Raw genomic sequence first — 17698 nt, 5'->3', positions numbered from 1 at the left:
ATAATGACAGCACCTACCTCACAGGGTAGATTAAATGAAGAGCGCAGTGATTAGAACAGCGTTTGACGCGTGGTAAGCTCTGTATGTGCTGGATATTACAGTTGCTTCTATTACACCTACAGTAATACAGTTTATACAAGCTTGTGTATTTTTCCACTTGTTTCTCTAGAACAAGTAAATAGAACCAAGACAGATGACTCAAAGAATAATACGTGTTTGAGGTTAGTAATACAGAGGACCCAACCTTCCAGGAATATTATACATGTTACCCTTCCATCAGCCACCTCTTTCATGGACTTTTTAGGAGAAAGTCTCCCCCTTGGCAAGTCTCTGTGTCTGGTGCTCTTTCAGGGACCTCGGAGAACAATTGCGTTAAGATCCTTCTGGCCTGTGTCTGTGTATCACTGCAGACTCCAGAAGCCACACAAAGGAGGGGGAGATTTGGTTCACAGGGATGAGCTTCTCTTGGCTACTGTAGCACACATCTGTATGGAAGGACCAGGGAAATGCACTGCTAAAATGAAGAACTCTGAGGACCACCTCCCCCCCTCAGGGATGTAGTGATAACACTTAGTATTTTTACGAGAAGCTTTCACATATGTTAGCTCATTTGATTTTCTCAGCACTGGGGGCATGTAAAATAAAAATGAAGCTTTCTTCCCCTTATTTTGAAGGCAGTATCTAGATCTACTCTTAATCTGTTTACATTATTTTAAAAGCATTTTCAGAGTGTAGAGATTTCTCTCTGTATACTAATCTTAAGCTTCTAAAATGATCTCTTTCCAGTAACCAGGACTTAATAGCTTACATCAGGCTCTCATGGGACCCCAGACATGGGATGTGATTTTGTCGTAATTTTGGAAATTTGCCCTAGATTGAGGGACTAGAAAGATCTGGCACCTTCTGTTTCATTTTATACGTTCAAATACCATTGAATATCACTGTGGGTTTTGGCTTGCTGAAAACATTGGTAACAGTGGGGTTTTGCTAACTTTAATACTCCATTTTAATAGGAGAGAAGTGTTCAACATTTACGCTGCCATTGTAGCTATCTTATTAACATGTTAAATAATAATCAGGGGCTGTTCTAAAAACTCATCAGATTTCCTAAGCTTTTTAAAGCCACGGAAGTGTAATCCAGTCCAACTTCAAAGCTGCTGCTGTAGCCTTTGTCCCCATCATCTGGGATGTTCAGTCTCCAGATGAAATTCATGCAACTCCCTGAGTTCAGGTATCAGTTACTGCCAGCTTTCAAGGCACAGTAAGCAACAGTTACTTTGCCCCCTTTTCGTGACTACTTAAAGAATAGTTTTGAAATTGTTTCTTTTATCTCACCAGAGTAGACCTGCCTAGAAAGATTTGTTTAGAGAAAGTTTGTTTCTTTTCTTTTAAGTAAAGTGTAGGACTGAAATTAATAGCCCTACCTTGAAGCCGTTATCCCAAGGATGGGGATCCTGACACAGTAAATAGGTAGTAACTACTTCATTGTCCGGTAGCAGCTCCGTGTACCTGGCCCAGCTCTTCTCCAAGGGGACAGGAGATGCCGATTATACTAAGGTGTTCTCTGAATGTGAAGCTAGAGAAGAGCTGAAATTTTCCCCTTCAAGTTTGTTTGGTCACACAAATGACTTGGAGCCACACAGGTTTGCAAACATGCATGGAAATCTCCCACCACAATGCCATCTTCAAGTGGACTCAGTGCTCCAATGGAGCAGAGGCCAGAGCCACCTGATTTTGGGGGGAGGTGTGAGCTCAGGCTGGCACAGAGCGCCCATCCACAGAAGCCCTGGGGGCTCTGGTGCTGGCTTCAAGTCACCCTGGTTTGTAAGATGCAGAACTGACTGGAGCGGTTTAGGAATGGGTTCCTGAATTCCTTGGGTTTCAGTTCTCTTCAGTTCAGATATATTACATTTTCTCAAACTTACAAGCTGTCATGGCATGAGGGCTGGACCTGGGACTAATGTGTGTTCATTTTGTTACCTTCCATCCAATGTCGGGCTTTATTTTACCTCCTCATCTGAAGCAGTATCATCTACTTTTGGTAACATCAAATGAGACCTTTCTTCAAAATTTTTACTGTCTGCTGGAGTCTGAACAAACTAACGGAAAAAAGTCCAGTTAACAATTGGCCAAGTCCAGTGGTCATTTTTAAATTTATTTATTTTATTTATTTATTTTTGGCTGCATTGGGTCTTCGTTGCTGTGCATGGGCTTTCTCTAGTTGCGGCGAGCGGGGGCAACTCTTCATTGTGGTGCGCAGGCTTCTCATTGTGGTGGCTTCTCTTGTTGCAGAGCACAGGCTCTAGGCGCGTGGGCTTCAGTAGTTATAGCATGCTGGCTCAGTAGTTGTGGTGCACGGGCTTAGTTGCTCCGCAGCATGTGGGATCTTCCCGGACCAGGGCTCAAACCCATGTCCCCTGCATTGGCGGGCGGATTCTTAACCACTGCGCTGCCAGGGAAGCCCCCTGTGGTCATGGTTAAAGGCAGCTTTCCCTCTTTTGTGGACTTCATCCAGACGTGTAGTGCAGCAGTACCGTCCTCAGTGCGACACAGGACCTAGAGATCCTTTGTCCTTGCAACAAACACAGAGCCCTTCCCAATGTTATTGCGCCCCTGAAGGAAAACAGCATCATACCATGTGTGGCTAAGTTCCCATGTCAACTCCCCTTGAACGCTGGTTCAGAAAATATCCCCTTTGTCACACCTAATTCTGACTTCAGCACTCTCTGTGGAAATTGGATCAGGAAGACCACCCTGATCAAGGGGACAGTCTGATGATTTAAAGCTAACATTAAAAGACAAATATCTTGTATCTCAGTGTCTTCTAATGGTTTGTGTGGCCCATCGTCTAGAGGCTCTGGAAGTCAGATGTGCTTGTGACTGTTGTGTATATACATCTGGTGGTATATCACTTTTTTTTTTTCCTTTCTCTTTAGGACCAGGAAGAAAACAAGGGAGCAACAAGTTGGCCTGAATTCTACATTGATCAGCTCGATTCCATGGCTGCTGTAGGTATCCTTTCTGTTCTTCAGCTCACAGTTTAAAATGCAAGTTTAGTAGAAAGCACACAGTTGAACAATAAATATTCACTTGAGTAAGAACTACCAAATGTCATTATCTTTCCAAACTCCATTCCAAATGCTCAGTGTTGGGGAGAAAGGGGAGGCAGGAGTGGTATTTGGCAAAATGATTTTTTTCCAGTATGTTTTAAATAAAATCAGCACATACTAAAATATAAGTGAGTTTAATGTTATTAGAGGAAATGTAATCGAAATGTAATCATAAATCTGGCCTCTGTTCAACTTTAACTTGCAATTGTTCCTACCAGTCATTTGGAACTCTGATAGGACAGCACCATTCTAAAAGTTAATACCATTTAAGAATAGTACAATGAAACTATCCCTTCACTGTTCTCATCCTTTTTTTTTTTTTTAAACGGAGGACTTAGTTCCTGGGTTCTTGATCTTACAGGGTACGAAGGTACTCTTTTACTCGTACAAATAAGAAAAAATTTCATGGAATACGTGGTTTAATGGAAAAGCGTAATAATGATAATGCTGAGATATCCTTGGGAAATCTTCAGTATGTGGATTTTTGGTTCAGTAATTGATGAAAATGCATGCTCAATGTCTAAAATAATGCATTCTGATCACTTGGATGTCTGTGTGATGTCAGAGTTTTGAGCTGCTTGAGGGGCATCTGTCGATCCAGCAAAAATGCACAGCAGAAAACATGTCATCAACATTTGAGCCTTAATAGCCTAAATCTTGTTCACATTGATAAAAATTGGAGGCTGCTCACAGGAGAGCAGTCTTTGCCTCCGTGGACACACGATTTTAAGAGTTAATCTGTTAGGCTCAACGTTGAGTTTATTATATTCAAGCAGATGATAGCTTCCATAATACTTTCTCTACCTCTCCCTTTCCTACCATCCACAGAGCCCTTGTGGAGAATTCGTTTCTTATCACTTAGAACAAACATTCTAGATTGTCTAATATTTTGCTGCTGCTGCTGCAACAGTTAAAAACTGACTACTATATGTGAAGCACTCACACTTTTGCTAAATTTTCAGAGGCCTTGACTTTTAGTAACTTCCTCTTTTCTAGCTTTTTCTTTGAAGATGCTTCTTCTGCTGTCACATGATGAATAATAAGCACCGTGGTAAACAGGGCTGTATAAATTATAGAAGAAACTGCATAAGCTTTTGCCCCAAGGGTTTCTCTAAAAGCACAGCAGAAAAGAACAGAAAATAACCACCAAATCCTTATACCAGGCATTCTACACAACAGCAAAGATGAGAAAAGGGTGATCTCAGCATTTGTATGAATATGTTATCAGAACATGAGGCTTGTGATAACCATCAGGGATTTTTCTACATCCGCCTAAGCAATTATAATATAGAGTCATTTACAATTCCTGCACATAAAGTTTATTTTCTGAATTTTTTTTTTAAATTTACTTATTTTTGGCTGTGTTGGGTCTTCATTGCTGCGCGCCGGCTTTCTCTCGTTGTGGTGAGCGGGGCCTACTCTTCGTTGTGGTGCGTGGGCTTCTCATTGCAGTGGCTTCTCTTGTTGCAGAGCACGGGCTCTAGGCGTGCGGGCTTCAGCAGTTGTGGAGCGCGGGCTTCAGTAGTTGTGGCTCGCGGGCTCTAGAGCGCAGGCTCAATAGTTGTGGCACACAGGCTTAGTTACTCCGCGGCACGTGGGATCTTCCCAGACCAGGGATCAAACCCATGTCCCCTGCATTGGCAGGCGGATTCTTAACCACTGCGCCACCGGGGAAGTCCCTATTTTCTGAATTCTTGTTCTTGGCTGTTGGGAAAAAACAAGCTATCAGGCAGGCTGTCTCTCTTTCTAATTAACTCAGCCTTATTTGATGTCTAACAAGGGAAGTTGCTCCTTTGTTAATGAATTCACTTCTATCAATGGAGAAGTACTAAATAATATGGATTTTTCCTGTCTTCAAATTTTGGGACAGTTAGGTTAATTTGTCCTTTAGTGACTTACTCCATGCCTTTTCCGGAGTCAGCCTGACTCGTTTCCTGCACTAGAGGGTGTGTGATGTGCTGGTATGTGGCACTTCTTCAAGAGCCTCCCTTTCTCCTTCATCTAGCTCCTTGGACAACGTTTTGCTACATTCATGAGTCATCTACATTTTAATTATATTTGCTTCCTAATCGAAAGCCCTCTCTAAGAGTATCATTTCCAGGCTCTTACATTGTCACTTTGCTCTTCTTTATGGGTTAAACACCTCACAGAGCTTTCTAATGCTCCTTGAAGGACAGAGCCAGCATCTTTCCAGGGTTTAGGGTAGAAGGCATTACAACAGGTGATGAAATAATGAGGCCTCACCACTCCTGCATCTGTAAAGGAACAAGGAGGCCTGATGAGACCAGAAACCCTATGCTGAGTTTTCTGGTTTTTTCACCCTATCTGTGGCCACCACATCTTCCCCATAGTTCTAGCCAATCTCTCTGGAGAATTCCTGACAGCACACAGTGGAAATCCTAAGACATTATCCCTGGGGACTGGAAAGGCACATGATTCCTCCAGATCCTTTCCTGGCCTGGCAGCTAAGCTCTCTGGCTGTCTGCTTTGGGAATTGTCGAAGGGGCGTTTATCCACATTGTCATCATCTACTGTCTTCAGCATCAGCAGCGGCTACTGCTGTTGAGTGTGCCTCATGTAACAGGCACTCTACATGCTGTTTTAAATCCTTACAAGCACCCTATGCTCTAAGTGCTATTTATAGATAAGGAGTCTGAGACTCAGAGAAAGGTTACCTTGCCCAAGGTCATCTCATTTGGAAGTGGTAGAGCTGGAATTTAAACCTATCAGTCTAAGCTCAAAGACTCCTTTCCAGTTTGCCTCTCACTAACTCAGTTTTTTAAATCCGTTGGCACGTGAAAGAGGCCTGGTAATCCCACCCATGCCTCCACCCCCAGCTTTTCTGAGGTGGGACAGGCATCTGGAGAGTCTGATAAGCAGTCCAGGTTGAGAACCGCAGTGCTTACTGGTCTGTGAAGCCCTTTGTGGAACAAGTTCAGTTACTTTACGGAAGCTTCGTAACAAGAATGCTTTGTTCTTTAAAGGACCCCTGAGTGATCTGCTGGCTTTTAAAGAGTGGAAAACAATATAATAAAAGAGTGCGTGTTCCAGAGGGACCTGGGCTTTCTTGGTGTGTGGCTTCTGCATGCAGTCTCAGGGAGCAAGGATGTGAGGTGAAGTTCAGTGTGCTTAGCGGGTTGGCTTATTGATTTCACACCAATGAGATATTTCAAACAGGAGCTTAGTTCCAGACTCCATACCAGGAATGATTTCTGTGCCTGGTTTGCGCATCTCTCTCGGCCCTGCATGTTCCAGTGTAAACCTTAGCAGCTTTGACTGGAAGATCCTCTGCCAGGATGCACTTTGTCCTTTGCCCACTCCTCATGTGAGCAGGGATTTAGTAAGTGCATAGAGTACCCAAGGAGGCCGCCACAAGCCAGTCCAGTGTATGGCAAGGTGCATACTGGATGTTTGGCCTAGCAGCCATCTTCAGAAATGTAGGCAGATCCCCTTTTCTGTCGAAAAGCTGCAAATTTAGACTTCTCCATAAATGTGAAGCTTGAAAACTTGAGACTCCACATAAATTATTTTATTTCGAAAAGTCACATTAGAATGTCAGGTTCATCTCCGTAACCTCGATTTTCTCAATACAATAAACAATCTCAGATTCAATTCTCATTGTACTACACACAGAAAAGAGTATACTGTCTTCTGTTTTGAGAGGAAAGTAATAGTCCTTATATTGGGGAAGGAAATTCCAATTTAAATTTCTTGACTTTTCATAAATCTCCTAACTCTGCTAGGGAGAATCTTAATGTAGTCTGCCTTTATTTGGAGGTTACACCCTCTCCAAGATTGTTAAAAGGATAAATATGTGCATCTTTATTTAGTATTAATGAACCACAATAAGAAACGCGTGTAGTTTTAATTTGGGAGGTTTGGGTGACTAAGCTTAGGAACAAGAAATGATGTTCATAAAAGTCTTGATTCTGGGCTGCAGATTCAAAGTGATTGCTTAAGAGTCTGAACAAGTTCAGCTGTGCCACAGGAGATTAAATGTACTTGGCTGGATTTGTGCTAAATTTTCCAGGATATGGGTCTCACGGAGCTGTGAAGAAATTCATTCGCTATTTCTGCACGCAGCCTCTTCCCCTACCATCCTCTGGTGACAGCTGTCCGGGCGCATCACCAGCAAGAGGGCAGCTTTAGCAGAAACAATTCAAGTTTACAAAACAAGGCTTTACTGATTTTTATTTCACTTGCCATAAATGATACTGATATATGTTTGCTTTGGGCTTTACCCTCCTAAGTGTGAAGTCAAATTTAGGTTTTAGTTAGCATTTAGTTACTTAATGCTTGTACTGTTAACTTGAAAAAAATTAAGTAAAGTCACCCCTTGATGATGTGTGGACCTGAAAGAAAGGGAGAGACTGGACCATTGAGACACGTGGATAAGAGCCAAATGTTTTTTTCTGTACCCCAATCTGTTTCCCAACCATGCATTTTATCAGAATGGGTAACAAGTAAAAAGACTGAGACTGGACAAGCACATGTTAAGAGTAAGAGGAAGACAAGGGACCTGTGGTTCCGTGGGTGGAAGCACCTGGGGCCATAAGACTTGGCGATACTTTAGTACATTTAGGTGATCATGGCATAAAAGGAATGGAAAAGACTTTTGAACAAGTCTGTGAACCTTACTAGCATTCATAACTTTATGATATCAACCGAGATCTGCTTCCTTAGGGCCTTGCTCTTTGAAGTGAGGTCCACAGACTGCGGCATCAGCGTCACGTGGAAACCCATCAGAAGCGCATCATCTTAGGCTCTTAGGCTTCACCGCAGACATGCCAAATCAGGACCTGAATTTTAACAAGATCCCCAGGCGATTCGTATCCACATTAAAGTTTGAGAAGCACTGCTCTAGTAGATCCCTGGGTAGGGAAAGCACACACGGGCATGTACACACACACGCGCGCACACACACACACATACCCATACATTCCATATCCTGATTTCCAAATGACATTGAATCATTTCTAAAACTTAAGCATTTACTCCAAAGGAATTGTCTATCTTTGTATCAGGTCCAATTTAATCGTTCCTCTTAAAAAATAATTTGATGTAACAAAAAATGTAAAAAATTACACTTTTTTTTTTTAAGATTACACTTTTTGACTGAGAAATGGAAGAGATAGCATGGGAAGATTGCTGCCTGCCTCTTTGATAGTGTGATAATGTTAACGTTAATTGTCAGATTGTTGTATTTAACTATAGGTCTAATCTTCTTTCTATCAAATATAAATAGTAATATCTTCATCAGAGTGTAGTTATAGAGTAGTTACACAAGTGTTTGGACCACTTAATCTCTACTAAGATTTCTCAACATTTTCTTAAAACTTTATTTAAATTCAAAAGAACTAACTTGTAGTACAGAGAATGAATTTGTGGAATTCTTGGTGCTTTTGGTCTACATTTTGGCTTGTAGTAAATCTTGGTCATAATGTTATTGATTATTTGTATTAAAAGTGATAGCATGGAATCTGTGGGCTTGTCTTGCTTGTACTCTAATTAAAACAAAAATTGAAGAAGTAACTTTAGTTTTCTTTGCATAGAGAAAATCTCTGCTGGCTTTAGAGAAGGAAGAGGAAGAAGAGAGAAGTAAAACTATAGAGAGTTTGAAGACAGCACTAAGGACGAAACCAATGAGGTAATTTTTATACTGGGGAGCGTGTACTACTTGTCTCTTTTCTTTTTCTTCTTTTCTACTTTCTTCTTCCCTTCTCTTTTCCCTTCCTTTCTTCTTTATTTTTCTGCAATAGCCAAACTCTTGAGGAAGTCTTAAATTAAAAACATGTAATTGAACCGAGGATGAAATACTTTAATCATTGAACATTCAATAAATTGTTTTTCTTCAGTTAAAAGATATGTGGACATCCATGAAGGTGGCTAAAATACAAAAAGGCAGAAACTAATAAGTGTTGGTGCAGATGTGGAGAGATTGTAACCCTCATTCATTGCTGGGGGGAATGTAAAATGGTGCAACCATTTTGGAAAACAGTTGGACATTTCCGCAGAATATTAAACACAGTGTTGCCATATGACCCAACAATTCTACTTCTCGATATATAGCCCAAGGGAAATGAAAACATGTCCCTAAAACCTTGTGTGCGAATATTAGCATTATTTATAATAGCCAGAAACAGGAAACACCCAAATTCTATCAACTGATGAATTGATAAATAAAATGTGACATATCTATAAAACAGAATATTTTTCAACCCTAAAAAGGAATGGAGTACTGATACGTGCTACAACATGGATGAGCCTTGAAAATATTTATGCAGAGCGAAAGAAGCCAGACACAGGGGACCATGTATTGTATGATCCATTTATATGAAATATCCAGAAAAGGCCAATCCATAGCAACAGAAAGATAAGTGGTTGCCTGGGGTTAGGGAGAGAGGAAAATGGTCTTTTGGGGATAATTAAAGTGTTCTAAAATCAGATAGTGACCATGGTTGCACAACTCTGTGAATATATTAAAAATCACTGAATTACACATTTGAAAGTATGAATTTTATGGCATGTGAGTTATATCTCAATAAAACTGTTGTAAAAGAAATGGATGAGCAATCAGCTTCTACTGTGTGCCTCCCACACCTTCATTTTCCATTAATCCTCTAAGGTTTGGTGGGATATGGGGGTGCTTACAGGTACATTTCATCAGCACTAGTGCTATGAATGAAGCTTGGCTAGATCTGGGTGATGTGGTTGGATGAAATAGCTGGGAAATAAAATTCCCTATATTTGACTATAAAATGCTAGGAAAAAATGTACTGATTCCTCAAAAATCATATACAGTTGTATATCAGAAGTTTTCTAGTCTATCCTAAGGAGATCACTGTTTCCCTCTGTATGTGTGTTCTGCATTCTCAGATGTTAATGGTTATCCAAGGCTAAATAAGTTTGGAAAATTCTGGAGTAGTCACATCAACAGGTTATGTTACTTCTGAACTTTTCAGAGTCTTAACCTACAGATATGTATTGTGAATTATTCTCATTGATTGACTTTACAGTAAATAAGTGCTATAAATATCCAAAAAATTAATGTACAGTGATAAAGTATTGCTTTTATTTGTTTTATATATTGAGATTCCATATAGCATGCCATACAAAAGAAGGTTTTTGCTATAAAACTAAGGAGATAGATTATCATTTGTTTGGCAAGTAAATATCCTGGAGTTTAAGGATGCTGTTTGACTTTCGTTGGTATGGGGCATGCCTGGGTCAGTGGTCAACACTTAAACATGCATGGGGACCAGATGCTATCATAACACAGGATCAGCAGGTGACTTTAACCTAAGGTGGATATTCTGAACTTCTTCTTGTTCCTGGTTTTCTGTGGTTATAAGATCTGTTAATTGGTTATTCATATCAGTTAAGATCTTTTTAACTCAAATGGAGATTTTTTTCACACTTCTGGTTAGACCTGACCGTTGGGTCTGGGCCAAGGAGGAGGCCCCCAATTAAGAAGACTTCATGTAAGCCTTTGGGTACTTTAGGAACTACGTCTTCTTACTTTCTCCTGCCCACCAGCTCCCTAAACTTTTCTGTTAGGGGCTATTAAAATATTCCAAAAAGACTTAAGTCTGATACATTTTAACCTTCTCCTCGTGACAGGTTTGTAACCCGATTCATTGACTTGGACGGCCTGTCATGTATTCTCAACTTTCTAAAGACCATGGACTACGAGACCTCGGAGTCTCGAATACATACCTCTCTCATTGGATGTATAAAGGCGCTAATGAACAACTCTCAAGGTCGGGCTCACGTCCTGGCTCATTCTGAGAGTATTAATGTAATTGCTCAGAGTCTGAGCACAGAGAACATTAAGACGAAGGTGGCTGTGCTGGAAATCTTGGGCGCTGTGTGCCTGGTTCCCGGGGGCCACAAGAAGGTTCTGCAGGCCATGCTGCACTACCAGAAGTACGCCAGCGAGAGAACCCGCTTTCAGGTGGGTGCTTCCTCACCACTTCTTCATTCCTGCCTTCAGACCAGTGCCTTTGCTGGCCACGAAGGGGGAATGTTAACTTGAAATTTCCCCCTGTGGTGAGCATTCACGGTGGGACTTCAAGCATTTCCTTCTTCTTAGGTAGAGAGTAGAATGTTCTTTCTGTAGTTGATCAATCTGGGGTTGTGGATTTACAGTAGTGCCCCCCCCCCCCTTAACTGCAGTTTTGCTTTCCACAGTGCTAATTACCCGAGGTCAACTGGGGTTAAAAAATATTAAATGGAAAATTCCAGAAATAAACAATTCATAAGCTTTAAATTGTGCAGCTGTTCTGAGTAACATGATGAAATCTCGTGCCATCCTGCTCAGTACCTCCCAGGATGTGAATCATCCCTTTCTCTAGATACCCACACTGTATACAACACCCAGCCATTAATGTAGGAAAAATATAGTCTACATAGGAGTATATATAGGATTCAGTACTATCCATGGTCTCAGGCATCCACTGGGGATGTTGGAACATATCCCCTGTGAATAAGGGGAGACTATTGTACTGAACTTAAAAATGTAGCTCTGCTTCGTACACATTATATAAAACACTTTTCGATCCACTAAATGGGTGGTCCCTGAAAATTTTATAGATTGCCAGTCTTGATTTAGGATCAATATAAGCAGTGAGATTATGTCACCACATTGTTTTTCTCAAATATAAAAAGTAAGCAGAGTTAACGAAGCAGTCTTTTGTACTTTGTATACATGTGTATGTAAACATGTATGATGTAAGAATTTTGAAAGTAGAGTTTTTAGGACTAATCTTAAGGAAAAAAAGGTAGCTTTCTATGGATCAGTGTAATTCTGACTAAACACAAGCTTTTAAAAATTAACTTCTGAGTATTAAAAAATTAATAAAATGAGTGTAAGGTTAGTAACTATTCAGTCCTTTGTTTTTACATCTGTATCCTTGGTAGACGTTAATTAATGACTTGGATAAAAGCACGGGGCGGTATCGAGATGAAGTGAGTCTCAAGACTGCCATCATGTCCTTCATCAATGCAGTGCTAAGCCAAGGCGCAGGAGTGGTAAGAGCCTTCTGTACCACAATTTAAAACATATATTATTAAAGAATAATTTTTTTTTAAAGATTACCAACTGTGTAGTCTAAAGAGCTTAAAAATGTATTCCATCACCCTTTTACTTTCAGGAAAGTTTGGACTTTAGACTTCATCTTCGCTATGAATTTCTGATGTTGGGAATTCAACCTGTAATAGATAAATTAAGGGAACATGAAAATTCAACATTAGATAGGTAAGTCACACTATTATGAGATAGTTCATGTGTTTTCCATGTGTATAGTGCCAGTCTATGAACTACTTGTGACCTAAGGAACTTGTACCAAAATGTTAGACCAGGTAATGATGTTTTTATAGTAAGACTTTCTCGATGAAAGAAGCAGCACTTGTGTAGAGAACTTAGTGTAGGTTTTGGCATTAGACTTGAATCCATATCCTAGTCCTGCCGCTTACCTGCTATGTGTTCTGGTCAAGTTACTCAATTTTTCTTAACCTTACTGTTTTTATACATAAAGAAATAGTGATGATGATGATAACACTATTCTGCAGGGCTGTTATGAAAGCTGACTATAAAACATGTGGAATCACATGACACCTTTGATAGACATTCCATGAATGTTAATTTCCACTTTCCTGTTCATTTGCTCTTGTCTGCAGTCATTTTACGATTTCTAACATATCCTACCAGCTTTCAGATCTTTCCTTCTACCACGCTTCTCCCTCATTCACACACTCCACCATGCTTTTCTCATTGATAGTCTATGAACATGTCAAAATACACTTGCCTCAGAGCCTTTGCACCTGCTATTTCCTCAGCATTAAAAGATCTTCCCGCAGATGTCCAAATCGCTTGTTCCCTTTTTCCCATGCAGAGACCTTTTCCAGCCACTGTGTTCATACTCTTCACCTCACCTCACCTCCCATCATTCTCTATCCCCTTTATGCAGTTGGATTTGTCTTCACAGAACTTATCATTCCCCAGTCAATAATAGAGGCTCAATAAGTATTTGAATGAATAAGTGAAAGGCATGAACATTTCTTTTGTAATCTTTAATTCAGTGGTCAGTCAAGTTAGTTATATGGGCTTGTTTTTCCATAAAGCGATTCCATGAGTAGAATCTGGATTTGCTTGTGTTTGGATTTGATAAACTTTCATGAATTGTCTTCTATGTGCTGCGCATCCTAGGCTTTCAGATATGTCTCTTGTAGTGATGTCATTTCAGTCAGATGATGTCTTTTTTCCTTAGAACATAGTTAAGAGAAGGCATTCAAATTTTGTTGTCGTACTTCTTTTAGAGATTTCTCTGAAATTTTAGGAAAGGCCTTAGAATTTATGTCCTGATTCCTACATGCCTGTGTTTGTAGGATGTTCAACTTTTAATAGCTTTTCTTAAATTGTCTTTCAGGCATTTAGATTTTTTTGAAATGCTCCGAAATGAAGATGAACTAGAATTTGCCAAAAGATTTGAACTGGTACGTGTGCTTACAATTATTCTAATTTGACTCAGCAGCTCACGAATGTCCCTGTTGTAATGTGTGTCATAGAGATGACATGTAACCTAAGAGCAAAGTCAGATTTCTGTTTTGCTATCTAAGTGGCAGGGTTAGCTTCTATTTGCCTTGGAATTGCTTACCTTACCTTGCAAGAATTGAAGAACTTGGATGTTTGACTTAGATTTCTTTTTCATATGAAACAGGTTCACATAGACACAAAAAGTGCTACTCAGATGTTTGAGCTGACCAGGAAGAGGCTGACCCACAGTGAAGCTTACCCTCACTTCATGTCCATCCTGCACCACTGCCTCCAAATGCCTTGTGAGTGTGTTTGTGACTTAACGCGTGTGTTTGTGAATGTTTGGACATCATCCAAAGGGCCCTCTCTTCTGAACAGTGTGGCTTAGGTTGGGTGCACACCAGGGATTCCAAACCTTAGTTTTGTGACAGCCCAGTGTGTCTCTGCACAGCTTAAGGGGTGTTGTGAAGTTCTCAAAATGAAATGAATTATAACTCGCTTTGATTTTAAAAATAAATATATGCCTTACAACACATTTAGAAGGGGGTAGAAAGTGCCTGTCAGTCACGTAAATGATCATCGTGTGTCAGAATTCCAGAAACGTTGGGAAGGGTTGTAAACATCTGTCTGGTTTTGTGGCTCTGGCAGGTGAGCACTGTTCAAAAATATTCGTTCAAGTTTTGAAACCAGTTGAAGTATCTCCACTGTTCTTTTCTTTTTTAGACAAGAGAAGTGGCAACACCGTTCAGTACTGGCTACTCCTAGATAGAATTATACAGCAAATAGTTATTCAGAATGACAAAGGTCAGGACCCTGACTCCACGCCCTTGGAAAACTTTAATATTAAAAATGTCGTACGGATGTAAGTTTCTTCTTATTTTGCTACCCTTGAGATAATAGCACCAATATAAGACATTTGTATTATCCTACTTCAAAGTAGCAGCTGGGATAACTGAAATGTTCTAGAGGTCAGATATGAGTTCCTATATGTATACATGTAATATATGTATGTAACATCTGGGTTTAAAATGGGTTTCAAGCATGCTGAGGACTTTGTCTGCATTAAACAATTTTTCTACCTAGAGAGCATGCATTTAGCAGTGGGTCTTTTACAGTTTTTGTAATGAATACTCCTTTAACTATTGTACAGGTTGGTTAATGAAAATGAAGTTAAGCAGTGGAAAGAACAAGCAGAAAAAATGAGAAAAGGTAAATGATGAGGTCCTGACAAGAGAAGAGGTCATGTTACTGTTATTGGACAACTCTCCTTACCGTATATTTTAGAAATTTGCATTGATGCTTCTCATTGACTTTGGTGTATAAACAGCCTTTCCCCTCCCCCATGTTTTCAGGGCATTTTGCCTGGTTTTTCTTGAATCAGACTATCTTAGTTGTCATGTTGATTCCCAAATATTTTATCCTTTCATTATAATCATTTTTTGAAGCATTTGCTGTTCAGTGTTCATTAATTCAAATTTTCTAAACCACCGTTCATTTTTTGAAGCATTTTTGAAGCATTTGCTGTTCAATATTCATTAATTCAAATTTTCTTAACTACCGTTCATCCCAGCCTTCCCCATAAGTGCTCTTTAAAGCACACTAGATTTTAAGAACTATAATCAGGGACACCAGGGATTACCCAGAATTTTAAAAGAGAAGCACAGGCAACTTGGCTTCAGCAGCCCAATTCTCCACGTGACCTTAATTTGGCACCAGTTATAAAAAGAGAAATCATGCAGAAAATCACTGACCATTGGAGATGTACATGTTATAAAACATTAACAGACCAGCCATTGGTGAGTATCTCAGTATGTCTTTGATATCAACACTCAGCATCAAATGACTTGGGGGGGGGGGTCATTTGTGCCTGTCACCATGCCAAACCACTCACAGAATAAGTATAACTCTTCCCCTCCTTCAAAATATTAGCAAATTAAAGTTGGACCCTTTGAGAAAACAGTCATACTCCCGGCCACTACTCTTTCACTATGCTGGTTAACTGACTTCCTTTTCCCTGTCCAAGTGACTCAGTCACAGCCAGTGACATACAGTAGCACTCACCATAGTATTCAGTGTGTTGAAAAGATGGTCCAAGAGATGCTGAAGCATTTCCTTTCCTCTCATCACATTTTGTCCATTGAGCAGAAAAGCAGGCTCACCACTGATACCGGAAAATACCAAATATGAAGTTCTGTTATATTATGGGTTCCTCGTATGAATTCAGATAGGTCTCAAATAAGTGAGGTTGCACATACATTTTTATAAATTAATTCCAGAAACTGCTATAGAAAGAATAGAGACACTGACAATAAGTTAGGGTAAAGAGAGAATTATACCCGAGAAGATGGTCAATGAGTGGTACTTTAGGGATATACCCTAGAGCATGGAGACTCAGGTGTGCAAGTTGAAGAGAGTACTTAGGACATAAGCTTTGGTGGTCATTTCAGTCCTTCATGCAGTGGGTATGTACTGAATGGCTGCATGGGGCAGGCACGGTGCTGGGCCTGGGTCTGGGTCTCAGCTCTGCCCCTGTCTGACTGTGTGGGTAGGCTAAGTCATGTCCTTTACCCCTCCAGTCTTTGCCTCTGCAAAGTGAAGATTACATCTAACTCACAGGGTTGTTGTGAAGAGTAGATGACAAATTTTAGGACTTTAGCATAGTACCTGGCATTTATTAGCTGCCTAGTAAATGGTAGAAAGTTTTGTAGCATTTAGGCAGTTGAGGTGGTACAAGAGGAAATGGCCGAGATCAGCTGGAGGAATAGGATGGTTTAAAGTGAGGTCATGCATAGAGTGCAAAAAAGGAGATATTGTCGGTAAAATTAATTCTTCTCTGGGAGTGTCAAGTAGCAAAGTTCTATGAAATAGGGTACCTGTTGATGAATTTCTCAGAGGGTGGAGGCTGTGAGGAGACAGGAAGTACTATGGACCTGAAAAGTGGAGAATATCTGGGGAGAATTCTCTCTAGTGTCGCATACCCAGTGAGTACTAAATAAAAGCTTAGCACATGGAGACCATTTGTGGAGATAACCCTTTAGGCTGGAGCTTCCCATACCGGGCACTTTATCAGAATCCTCTAAGGAGCATTTGAAAGCCACAGGTTCCTGAGCCCTGCCCCTGATCTATAGGACAGACTCCCTGCAATGTGGTCTGTGAGTCCTGGAATGTCAGAATTTCTCAGGTGGTTCTGAGGCTTGGCCAGATTTGTCAAAGTCTAATGACCGATAATAGGAAGTCAGGTCTTACATTGTCAAAGAGGAATGAAACGGAGATAGAAGAAAGAAAGTGGGAGGCAGTGGGGTAGTTTTTAGATGTCTCTGAAGAAGTCAGGGAAGCATCCACAGAGTGGTAGAAGCGGGTTGACGGTTGTCTTAACTCCAAGGCTGGTAAAATCCAAGGATTTTAGTGACTTGAACCCTTCTCTGCAAACTCTGATTTTGGAGAACTCAGAAGAGAGAAAGTAAAAGACAGAGAAAGCTAGAATTTAAATGTTATCAAATTCAGAAATAGAGACCAACTCTGTATAGCTCTGCCCCAGTAGGTTCTATCTCTAGTGGGTTTATTGGTATAAAAAGACTAGGGATTGGGGCCAAGTATTTGAAATGAAAATCTGCAGGCTAAACTTCATTAGTCCTCTTTTCCAAAGAGTATTACTCCTGTAAGTGCTAGAGTCAGCAGGTGTGTTGGCAACATAAGTAAGCATTATGCTAAATGGGATGCCTTGTTCCGTTATAGCGGGATTGGGGGAGTGAGTGCAACTACAGCTGAGAGCTAATATTTTTCTCCTCGTATTATCGTGATTCTCATGCTTGGCAGGTACTACTGCCCTTAAGGTGTTTAATGCTGAGATAATAACATTTGCTTTCGCAAGTTTTAATAATTGTTTGCCAGCGCATAAAACACTTCAAGTCCAAGGGGCCCTCTGAGGGGAGTGGGAGCAATGGCTCCACACTGGGACAAACCCTGGGTCCGGCAGCAGCACTTCCTCCCAGGGCAGGGTCCTCCCTTTCAGCCCCTCTGCTAGTGGGACCTGAGCCAGCAAACCCAGCTAATG

The 17698-nt window shown here is 40.5% G+C and overlaps 1 protein-coding gene across 3 annotated transcripts in view; it reads left to right on the top strand.

Annotated features, from left to right (window-relative positions):
- Positions 1–17698, top strand: part of DAAM1 (dishevelled associated activator of morphogenesis 1) — a 141638-nt gene that overhangs the window by 69460 nt on the left and 54480 nt on the right. For all 3 annotated transcript variants that reach the window (XM_082450344.1, XM_082450346.1, XM_082450345.1), the window contains 9 exons: positions 2937–3008; positions 8663–8757; positions 10731–11064; positions 12030–12140; positions 12263–12366; positions 13538–13604; positions 13829–13946; positions 14368–14506; positions 14795–14853. In XM_082450344.1, coding sequence (XP_082306470.1) covers positions 2937–3008; positions 8663–8757; positions 10731–11064; positions 12030–12140; positions 12263–12366; positions 13538–13604; positions 13829–13946; positions 14368–14506; positions 14795–14853 — 1099 coding nt within the window. The remainder of the gene's footprint in view (positions 1–2936; positions 3009–8662; positions 8758–10730; positions 11065–12029; positions 12141–12262; positions 12367–13537; positions 13605–13828; positions 13947–14367; positions 14507–14794; positions 14854–17698) is intronic.

The sequence above is a fragment of the Balaenoptera physalus genome (genome assembly GCF_965194825.1).
Source record: "Balaenoptera physalus genome assembly, chromosome: 2".
In the NCBI taxonomy this organism is placed as follows: Eukaryota; Metazoa; Chordata; class Mammalia; order Artiodactyla; family Balaenopteridae; genus Balaenoptera; species Balaenoptera physalus.
The sequence above is the reverse complement of the archived record's forward strand: the minus strand, read 5'-3'. Positions and strand labels throughout refer to the sequence as shown.